General features: G+C 38.0%; 1 protein-coding gene across 2 annotated transcripts in view; it reads right to left on the bottom strand.

Moving 5' to 3' along the window:
- Positions 1-6,578: 6,578 nt before the first annotated feature.
- The window catches only part of tgds (TDP-glucose 4,6-dehydratase), a 305,863-nt gene continuing 300,904 nt past the window's right edge, over positions 6,579-11,537 (bottom strand). The window contains exons 2-13 of one of the 2 annotated variants that reach the window (XM_079582069.1): positions 11,397-11,536; positions 11,151-11,217; positions 10,993-11,061; positions 10,283-10,373; positions 10,059-10,207; positions 8,637-8,735; positions 8,494-8,553; positions 8,375-8,418; positions 8,137-8,302; positions 8,014-8,069; positions 7,845-7,942; positions 6,579-6,787 (exon numbers count right to left, since the gene is read on the bottom strand). In XM_079582069.1, the coding sequence (XP_079438195.1) occupies positions 6,711-6,787; positions 7,845-7,942; positions 8,014-8,069; positions 8,137-8,302; positions 8,375-8,418; positions 8,494-8,553; positions 8,637-8,735; positions 10,059-10,207; positions 10,283-10,373; positions 10,993-11,061; positions 11,151-11,217; positions 11,397-11,443 (1,023 nt within the window). In that variant the 5' untranslated portion in view covers positions 11,444-11,536 and the 3' untranslated portion in view covers positions 6,579-6,710. Of the gene's footprint in view, positions 6,788-7,844; positions 7,943-8,013; positions 8,070-8,136; positions 8,303-8,374; positions 8,554-8,636; positions 8,736-10,058; positions 10,208-10,282; positions 10,374-10,992; positions 11,062-11,150; positions 11,218-11,396; position 11,537 lie in introns of both variants that reach the window. The other variant, XM_079582068.1, reaches the window with a different exon arrangement.

The raw sequence follows: 11,537 nt of genomic DNA on the forward strand, positions 1-11,537 counted from the left end.
ATTTCCCCCTCGGCGAAGCCATGAGATGCCGTCTGTATCTATTGCGACGTTTCATAGCTGGCTGTACTTTCCAAATTTCGAAAAACAATTTGACTTTACTCGTTAAGACCTTTATTACACGTCAGTGCTTATCCACAAATATTCAGTGAAGACAAACATTCGCCACCAGCTTTACAAAACAAGAGTGTGGAGGAGAGCACTTCAGATACTGCAGTGCCTTTTGACCAAAACAAGTGGGCATTTATTGTGAAAAATGTTAAAGGCGCCACATTATGCTAAATCGACTTTTTTCTCCAACATATACACTTTCTCTGCACTCCTCCTAGGCATCTCTGAGCTCAAATTGCCTTCGCCACATCCTTTTGACAATAGCCCTGCTGCTAATTTGTCATTTCAATATGCTTCAATGCCCTCTCTCGCCAGCAGAGGGAGCCAGATGCCTCAAATAAAAGTCAAATATGAATTCCAGTCGATTTAGCATAATGTGTCCGCTTTTTTAATTATATGCACATTGTCTTTAAAGTCACTCAGCAGGGATTGTTAGGACTAAAATACTTACTGGTTACCTCATTTTTATGTGTCGTCGATAGCGGTTTTGTCATGTGTTACACTTAAATATGCAAAGGTAGACGAGTTTAAATTGTGTTTTGTTGAGCCACTGTGCCCAAGCCAACCTTTTTAGCTTCCTGTAGTGCAATATCCATAACGTGCGCTGGGCGAGTTGTAGCGAACAAATTGAAAATGAAGTACGCACGGTGCCTTTTTAAACGTCACTGAAAAAAAAGACTGAAACAAGGACCAACATTTCTAGTCCAAGAAAATGTCTGCAGGATATTTAATCGTATGCCTATGTTGTAAGGATTCAGTGTTTTGCGAGTCATAGGTAAATGTTCTTTGAGCTACAAATGCACACGAGACACTTGTTCATAATGTAGCATTAGCTGATCAGCTAACCATGTTTATTTGGATGTAATTGCTGTGTTGATTTTTAAGCTTTGGTGAAAAATCTGCCGATAAATAGGACAGAGATGTGGTTCTCAATGGGTGTAGATATGGAAAATACCCAAATAAATCAATGACATCAAAATAATTGTATTTAAAGTCATACATAATTCCTTCTTTCTGGCATTACTCATAAAATAAACTATATCCATCCAGATTCCTTGCAGCAACGACAACTTTTAAGTCTTTATATCTATTTTAATGCATGGTCAGGGTTAAATTCCAAGTCTAGTCGACCACTTTTTGAAACCTTTTTGTTTAGTTGTGTTAGAAACCATATGTCACCAATTGAGAATCACAGCTCTTGAATATTTCCAAACACTACAGGGCAATTTTACTACCAACATGCCACTAGCAGTGCACACTTTTTAATGTTAAATGTAAAGGGTAGGTTTTACAGAAAGTTTCCTGGTGCTACTCCCACTGCTGCAGCTATATTTATGTTACAACTCCAGAAAATGTATCATTGTTTTTGTTTAGGGATGAGGTAAAGTGCGAGTGAGTTGATAATTTTGTGCGTTTTGTGGATCAGAAAATGAAGAAGCGGTGAAGTATTACGAGAGACTTATAGGATTGTAGAGCCATTATCCCAATTTTGGACGACTTTTATAGCAAACGTAAGGCCATTGCTAATGTTGTTGATGCTGCACAAAATGGCGGCGTGATTACTCGAATAATGTGAAGACTTTGGTGGTCAGACTTGGCGTTTATGCTGAGATTTCCATTATTTCTCTTGTTTAGAAGTCCAGAATGTAATGTGCATCTACTCAAAATGCTTTATAAATGCTAGTTGGCGAGTTACTTCCATAACCACAGTTCTCTGAGAGTTGGCATGTGCGCAGGACATATTCCAAACATTTCCTGTTTTTTTGTTTATGATCAGACACCAAGTGAAAACGCGTGTGTTTTAAACAGGAGTTGGTAAGTTACTATAATAACTATGGTTCTCTGAGATATTATGTAAATTCACTATAGGACATATTTTAAATGTATCAGGGACAAGTTATAGCAATAAAAAAGTAAACTTAAAATCATCCAATGTAACTCCCCAGTTGAAAAGTTTGCTGCGTCATTGCGTGGTATGCGCTAACGTTAGCCTGCTAGCGATTAACGGGCTAAGTTGAGTTTTACGTAACTTAGCCAAAATGTGCCCACTTGTTTCTAGTTTTCAAGATTATTGTCATTTGCAATAAACTGAATAAAATGCACCCAAGACTGTCCAATCTACTGAACAATTTTAAATCAAGGCTCAGACACAGAAATTGTCCATTCCAGGGATTACCTCCGTACAATCCGTACACGGTTCTCGCGTCTTCGCTGCTCGTTCGTCGTAACTTATCAAGCATGTTTTATTTTCTTCCTTTTATTTTATTTTTTATTTTATTTTTTTGGGATAAATGTTTATTTTTATACCAAGCCGAAAAATAGATTGCTATATTAGCATAATAATAGCAATGATGATAACGAAGTGACTTGACCAAGCAGCAACACTGGCGAACTGAATGTTGGATGTCATTGGTATGCGTGCAAATTTTCTATTTTTCTGGGGTAGTGTGAGCTTTTTATCGTCAAAAAAACAAAAACAAAAAACAAAACATGCAACGCGTAGGGCTCTTTCTACGGATATGTCACTTTAAATCGGGGTAAGCTAACTTGATGTCAAAGTTTATATTATTTTTCACAATTTAGTGGGTTAGTTATAAGAGAACTGAATACAATGTAAACATTTCAAGCAGATTTCAAACGAGGGAGGTGGAGGTATTGACGTTCTGTTGAATTAAATGGAGTCAACTGGGCACTAACATTTGGAATATATATCGAGGCATGAAAATATCACAATTAAGGATATTAGTCGTGGCCATTTCATATTATAAAAAGTACAATAAACATGCTTGACCATATCTTGAATAGCACACAAGTTGCAATGGGCATGAAACACACATTATATGAACCCCCTGTAAAACAAGTCACTCTTACTCCTACTTTTCTCTACATTTCACTCAAAACTATGTGGAAAATACGCCTGACTGACTACATTCTACTACACTTTTCCTCAACTTACTTCCTAAATTGAGTAAAATTTACTTAAAAAATACTATTACTAAAAATATTGAGTTGTAACGTCTATCTTGCTAGTTCTCCTACTTTACTCTTACATATTTCTCTACCTTTTACCCAAAACTATGTAGAAAATATACCTGACTGACTACGTTCTACTACACTTTTCCTTTTAGCTCAACTTACTTCATTAATTGAGTCAACTTTACTTAAAAATACTAAGTTGTAACGTCTATCTCCTTCGCTTAAATTGTACTCAAAAGAAATATCTTGCTAGTGCTCCTACTTTACTCATACTCCTACAGATTCCTCAATACTATGTAGAAAATACGCCTATCTGACTACGTTTGTATTTTTCAGCTCAACTTACTTCCTAAATTGAGTAAAATGTACTTAAAAATATTAAGTTGTAACGTCTATCTCCTTCACTTAAATTGTACTCAAAAGAAATATCTTGGTAGTTTTCCTACATATTCCTCTACATTTTACTCAAAACTATGTAGAAAATATGCCTATCTGACTATGTTCTACTACACTTTAATTTTTAGCTCAGCTTACTTCCAAAATTGAGTAAAAAGTACTTAAAAATATTGACGTCTACCACTGCCTCCTTCGCTTAAATTGTACTCAAAAGAAATATCTTGCTAGTTCTTCTCATGCGGCCCATAAACTGTTCCTTAAAGCTCCCGTTTGTGGCATATTCAGAGAAACCTCCTACGAAAACTTCAAAAAATATTGGATCAAATTTCCAATCCACAACTTTTACCTTGAGACAGAACCGGTAAAAAAAAAGAAAAAGAAAAATTGATTTCCAACCACTACATCCTTTTTTGCAATTGGCGAAATATGAACGTTGATCTAACTATGCCAAGGTTTGGATTACCTAAAAACTGATAAAACATTTTAAAAACCAATTTTGTATGAGGAAAAATACCCTAACGTTATCGGGAATTAGCGAATTTTATCTTTTTTGAGTTTTTCCACTTTTGTTCCTTCCTGGTAGTAACAACGTTTTTGTGACTGGCAAGTGGCGACCTTTAAGAAGTCTTCATAACACGATATAACTGTGGATCTATTGCTATGCTGTTGTGGTTTGCATATATTTTCCGGCCTATTTAAAAGAAAAACGCTGGTGTTGAAACTATACGGATTAATTTGGACCAATCGCAATGAAGTTTAGTAAAAAAAAAAAAAAAAAAAAAACAGGAAGTAAAAGAAAAAAATGACCTCGATGGTTTCTCGTCACTCATTGGTCCAATTTGTCCCATATTGATAACAGCAGCGCTTACTAAGAGGCCCGGTAAGTTCTTAGTATTTGCTTTATGTATTAGTTTAGCAGTTGTGCACGATTGAGGAGCACTGCACGAAGTTATTAAAGTTAAAAAATAAAAATTAAAACTGTGCATCTATTCTGATTTTACCACAAATAAAAAGTTTGAATTTGCAAATGTAACATGGCCTCTGGCGTGTTTCTTCCTGTTTTAATGTTTGTTTGTCCCACAGGCTTTATCAGATCAAATTGAATGCTTTTGTTTTTATTTAGCCTTGGAACCACAATGCCAGCTCAGTCTCACAGTAAATGTTCATTTTTGAGATTTTAAAGCAGAACTACATAGCTTGTTTGCCTTAATAAATCCTTCCCGTAGTCCCTCTGGGGGTAATACAAGTGTTAATGGGATGATTGGAGGGTCTTTCATCTCCCTCTAGTGTCTCTGGCCAGAAAACCACGATTGCAACTTCCCTGTCACCGGGTAGGAGTCACCAATACACACTAATGGAACCACGAAGAAGCTAGCAGACTAACGGGCAAAGCTAACTGCGGGCTAGCGCCTTTGTCTTGTCTTTTCTGTCAGCGTAGTATTTACTCTCATGGACAATTAACCTCTTAACTCCCACCTGAACCGAAAGGATCTTTTTCCTCACGTCATCAGATTTTTTTCCATTTTTGTAACTTTTTTGTCACATTTTTGTCTTTTTTTTTGGTCTTTTTTTTGGTCAAATTCTAATCATCTTTTTGTATTTTTTTTGTAACATTTTGTCACATTTTTGCCACTTTTTCATGAATTTTTCGTCACTTTTTTGTCGATGTTTTCCCACTTTTTTGTCACATTTCCATCATTGTTTTCGTCTCAGTTTTGTTGCTTTTTCACAGCTTTTTTCCAGAAGCTTTTAGACTGGGGTAAAGCCAAACTGGAGAAAATATGCTCGGTTCAGGTGGGAGTTAAGGGGTTAATGAGTAAAAAAACGTAACATGCTACGTCACCTGCAGTGGCGCTTATGGCCTCTAGGGGCAAGAGTTACATAGTTCTGCTTTAATGACAGTAAAATGATCTTCTCTGGTGATGTGTGGCAATGAAACAAGAAGCCTGAGGGCCAACAAAAATTGGTCTGGGGGCTGCACTTTGGACACCCCTGTGCTATAGTACAGTTACACAAAATTAAACATGTCGATTTTCTAAGCGGATTAAAAGGGGAACTATATTGTGAGGCGTAATAGCACCTTAGGAGCACTTCGACTTTACTGAGCGTATGTCGAAGGGCTCCTGAGCTATTATTACGCCTCACAATATAGTTCCCCTTTTATCTGCTTAGAAAATCAATGTTTGTGTAACTATACTTGGATCATGTAACTTTTCACTGTAACTTTAAATAGGGAAAACGTGGGGGAGCTTGATCGCTTAGGAATATACTGAGAGAGGTCAAATGCTAACAACATCTTTGGTTTATTTGCGTGACTGAGCGCACACACAAAGCCCAGACAGGTACGCATCAACTCGTCTGAACTAAGGTAAGAACATATCTCAGTATGGAAAAATGGCGGCCTGTTCCTTTAAGGTCATCATTTTTAGATTTTTAACAATCTTATGCAGTAAAAATAGGTCTTTATTTTCCAGTGCATTTCGATTTAACACCAAAATGCAAAGCTTTTTATTCACTTTTTTGTCACAATGACTTTTAATGCCCTGTGGAAACTGTATTGGCCATTTTGGGCCTAAATGAGATGTTCTTTCTCTCCTATAATCTGGTCATCCCAAAGGCTAATTTACAATATTTTCATGGGGTTCCTAAAGCCACTCCTTAAGTTAATGTCACTCTCTTGCCTACCACCATTTGTGATGAAAACATATCTAAGTGCTTCCATCCATGCTTCCATTATGTCCTGCTTTATCCGAGGCAGCAGCCTGAGCTGAGATGCACAGATTTCCCTCTTCACGCTCACCTCAGCCTGAGGCGTCCCAGCTGAGAGACCGAGTCCCTCCAGCGTGTCCTGGGTCGTCCCGGGGACCTCCTCCCAATCCAGTCATGATGACCCAGATCTCAGGACAGTAGAAGTGAGTAAAAACTTAAATCAACCAGTAAATCCAATCCAATTAAAATATGTTTATTAAGTGTTTGATCTTTACATGCTCAAAATAAAAAAGGAATTTAATGAACAAAATCATTTTCAGTCTGTGTTTAAAAAAGCTTTACAAATAAATCAAGTAACTTATAATCTCATAAGATGATTAACGCTGCTCTGGCTTCAGACGAGGCACTGTTGGTCCATAAAGTGTCTGTACATTATTACATTTTATAAAAGCTGCAAATCAGCCATAGGTTTCCTGATGAACTCCAGTTATGAAGTAGAAGGTGCAGACCGAGGCAGACGGTCACAGCGCAGGCCGTACAAGCTCTGGTGGAGCTTTCGAGTCGGTCCAGAAATCCAGGTGATCTTCATACCATTTTACTGGAGAAGAAAGAAAAAGAGGAAGACAATTTGAGGAAAAAGGAAATGCCACGAATGTTGCACAGGGCACTGCAGGCCATAGGGAATACACTACAAAAAGTAAATATCAAGTATTGGCTTAAATGACTTGAACTGAGGAAATATATCTCGTTTTGAGTGGTTTTCACTCATTTAGACCTTTTTCCTGATCTGACCAAGATTATTTTGCTTGTTTGAGGACATTTCAGATGGTGCTATGGTAAAACTCGCTTGAAATAAGAAAGTAAAGCTGCCGATGGGACAAGACCATTTTTCTTACCCCATTGGCAGAGAAACGTACTTGAAATAACGGTGAAATGTATTGAAACGAGTCAGAAACCTCTCAGAACAAGTGAAATAATCTAGGTCAAATGCCAAACTAAATGTTCACTAGTCAAAAGAACTAGAATTAAGTAAGTTAACGTTGTAGTCACAGCTGCCCTGGGGTAGACTGGCAGAAGCAAGGCAACCCCACACTCACTCACTCACTCCCTACATTCACCCCAGGCTTCCTTGTGTTCCTAAACAGTCTCCCATCCAAGTACCAGCCAGGCCTTCCTGCTTAGCTTCTGTTCGGTGTAGCCACGAATCATCACGAGAGAACTTTTATATAATAACCTCATCTTAGGAGCACTTTGACTGTGTTCCTAAGGCTTGCACATATAGTTCCCCCTTTTATCCGCTTAGAAAATCGACATGTTTAATTTTGTGTACCTAGACTTGGATCGTGTATCTACTCACGTAACTGTATTTAAGTAGGGAAAACGTGGAAGAGTTTGTAGCTTCTAACTTCACCCCAGTTTGGAGCTATACCTTTGCTGGGAGAGGCTAAACACTAACAACACCACAGGTACGCAGCAACTCATCTCAGCTCAGGTCAGAACATCTCAGTCTGGAAAAACAGGGACCTGTTCCTTTAAGAGGCCGATTAAGATGCATTAAGTGACGCTACGGATTCATAACATGTCGTGCCTTTGTGTAAACCCAGCATTAACTTTAGAGTAATCGTGTTTAAATGTTGTAAATGTTTTATTCGCACCTGTTTGCCTGATGCCTTCAGTCCAGCAGACCTCCGCTCTCCACCCGAGGCTCTGCAGCTTCTCACAGTCGATGGGGTACCGCAGGTCCACTGTAGGTCTACCAACACAAGGTACCACATTTAACAACAACTCACAGTCTAAACTTACTAAAGTGTTAGAAATACTGACCTGTCAGGCACAAACTCGGTCCAGTCGTTCACCTCAGAGTCCGGGACCTTCTTCACCTGCACCCAAAGAAAGATCAGCTCCAAATGTTTTCACTTTAATCGATCACAAACCAAAGACTCGCACCCTCTTGATGAGCTCCCAGGCCAGTTGCACGATGGGAACCTCACAGCCCGACCCCACGTTGTAGATTTCCCCCACAATGCCTTTCTCCAGGACCAGCAGGAAGGCACTGATGGCGTCGTCCACGAACAGGAAGTGGCGCGATTGAGGTAGAGTTCCCTGGATTGTACTGGTATAAACAGAATTACAGTCATTTCTTTGTTTTATCTCACGATTTCAGTATATTCTCCAAAGCACTGACCATTTCTCGTTTCTTTGCAAGAGGCTTATGAACCTCGGAATGACCTGGAAGATGTTCAGTGAACTTTGAGAGGGAAAAAAAACATGATTCCAAAGAGCAATGTAAGTGCAAAACTCTACCTTCTCTGTGAACTGCCTTGGTCCGTAGATATTGTTGCTTCTCGTTACTATGACGGGAAACTAGAACAGAAACAAGGAGTTACCTGTACCTACACATGGAACTGGCCGTAATCTAAAGTGTTTCCAGTATGGATCCCACAAACCTTGTATTTTTCCCAGTAGGATTGCACCAGAAACTCAGCTGCTGCTTTTGTGGCTGAGTACGGATTGGACGGCCTCATTGGACTGCTCTCATCAAACACCTGCACAAATGATCATATTTTATCACTTAAAACATTGATAGTCAAAACAAAATAATCTTCTTGTACAATATTTAGACCTAAAATAAAAGGAGTCTGGAGATTCTCACTGGAATCGCCCATATATGGTCTTGTTTGAAGACAGTGAAGGGGGAAAACAATTTGCAGATAAATCTAAAATCTTGTTTCGGACCCCGACACGACTGTGGAGCTCTATTATGAATATAGTTTTCTACTAAATAAAGATACAAAGACATGGAGAGGAGCAAAGTGGTTCAACAGCCCATTGATACAGACAACTAATGGACAGTGTTAATTTCATTGACTAAAATATTTCGTCTTAATTTTAGTCAAAGTGATATTTTTGACGACTAAAACTAAATTAAAAGTTTCTCATGAGACTAAAACTATGACTAAAATCTCCAGATATTTTAGTCGACTAAAAAAAGACTAAATAAAAATGAAAAGGAGAGACTAAAATCATCCAAACTTCTATTGACCGTCTGAAAGAGCCTCAGATCATGTAAATCCTCTGCCAAAGGATCAGCTCTGAGCTTTATTCATGTGGAGCAGCTCCATGAAGCAGAGGAACAAGATTAAATATGATTATAATGAACATTATAAATATAAGTCAACTAAATTGACATGCAATTTTAGTCGACTAAAACTAGACTGAAATTGAAAAGATTTTTTTGACTAAATCTCTTCTAAAATTAAATTACATTTTAGTCAAAAGACTAAGACTAAAATAATATATGTTGTCAAAATCAACACTGCTAATGGAGAATGTGATGCTTCATGTTAGCATCGTGCTAATGCTAGCTCTTGCTGTGACTGCCTTTTTTCACTTCTACTGAACAATCTGCTGTGAACAAACATCCATATGGACCCAATGTAGACTTGACTTTATTTGTTTGTGATAAATAAGTTAATATTCCACCAGAAAATGGCTAAAAAGAGGGAAATGTGTGTTTCCCAATAGATTCTGCTTTTCCCCTCGGCCAGGCCACGCCCCCTTCTGTGACACTGGTTGCTAGGTAACGGAGCACAGTCAGGTAACCGTCAGTTGGGCAGTTGCAAATGTCTGCGTCTGTGACAGAGGTGGGTTAAAATTATATATTTGACAGTTTATTCATATTTTTAGCATAGTTTCATATTATATTTAGTCAATTATTCGTTTCTGACTCTCTTTTGTTATCTGTGTTAAGCTAATCTAAGTGTATGTATCATTCGTCACTTCATTTACTTACTATATCCAAATTATTAGTGGGCAGTAGGGTTTAAATTGGCATATTTTCTGGTTATTGTCAGTGTTTGTGCATTTACCTGATCGATCCCAGGCCCATACACTTCATCTGTGCTGACGTAAACAAACTTCTGAACTTTGTGCGCCGCCTGCTGAGCCGCTCTCAGTAAAACCCTGGTTCCTTCGATGTTCACGCGCTGGAAATCCACCGGGCTCTTGAAGGATGACTCTGGACAGGTATTGCAACTCATGCTCAGTAACAAAGATGGAAAACACTTCTGATAATAGACCTGATGAAACTTACCGACGTGTGTTTTAGCTGCGAGGTGAAAGATTACATCAATGTTTTCTGTTCTGAAGATGTGGTGGACCAAGCGATGGCTGCACACGTCTCCCTGGTTCAAGAATAGACCACCATGATCACATTTTATACAATACAGTTTCAATAAGAAGGAATGAGACACATTATAAAGCCTCTATAAATCAATTAACCTCTTACCACCTAAACCAAATGCATTCTGTCCTCTTTGGCTATTACATAGGCCTGTGTAACACCTCATTTGAAAGACCCACAAAACTGATCTTTATCCTCGCGTTGTTGCTGTGTTGTGTCACCTTTTGTATGTTTTTTTTCTTTTTTTTCCTTTATTGTGACATTTTTGTTGAATTTGTCACATTTTTGTTGAATTTTTGTCACATTTTTGTAGAATTTTTGTCACATTTTTGTTGAATTTTTGATGAATTTTTGTTGAATTTTTGTAACATTTTTGTTGAATTTTTGTCACATTTTTATTGAATTTTTGTCACATTTTTATCGCGTTTGTTGTGTTTACATCCTTGTTTTCTTCTCATTTTTTGTGCCTATTTTGGTGCTTTTTTCCCAAGAAGCTTTTTGATTAGGATAAAGCCAAACTGGAGAAAATGGGATCCGTTCAGGTGGGAGTTAAGAGGTTAAAGGTGATACGAAGCTCAATGAAATGTTTGTATTGCCAAATCTTGCATAAAATTTCTTACTCTGATGAATGTGTAGTTTGCCCTCTGCTCCACGCTCTCCAGACTCCTCGGGCTGCAGCAGTAATCCAGCTATGACAGACACAGAAGCACCATTCATATCTTACAAACCGTCTATTCACCACTGCTTTTTACCTACAACTTAACATTTTTTAACTTACAATGTCTAAGTTTATAATCTTCCAGTCTGGATGTCTGTGGACAAGGTGCGTAACGAGATGGGAACCTCTAAAAAGAAGAAAAACATGATTAGTTTTTCAAATACTATGTCCATGCAAGTACAAGGCACTTTCGCCATAGACTGTAAAGGTTTAGCTTAAACACAAGTAGCTTTGCATTGAAACTGTAAAAAGCAACAACAATCAACATTTTATTGAGAATGTATGGCATAAATGTTAGTTACTTACATAAAGCCTGAGCCTCCAGTGACCAAAACAATCCTGTTGTAGCTCATTTTTAGTCATTACAAACAAAATCAAGGCTAATGCAGTTATAACAACGTTATTAGCCACATTTTCCTATTTACTGCAAAGTTTTAGACCTTCACC

The sequence above is a fragment of the Gobius niger genome (genome assembly GCF_951799975.1).
Source record: "Gobius niger genome assembly, chromosome: 23".
Classification (NCBI taxonomy): domain Eukaryota; kingdom Metazoa; phylum Chordata; class Actinopteri; order Gobiiformes; family Gobiidae; genus Gobius; species Gobius niger.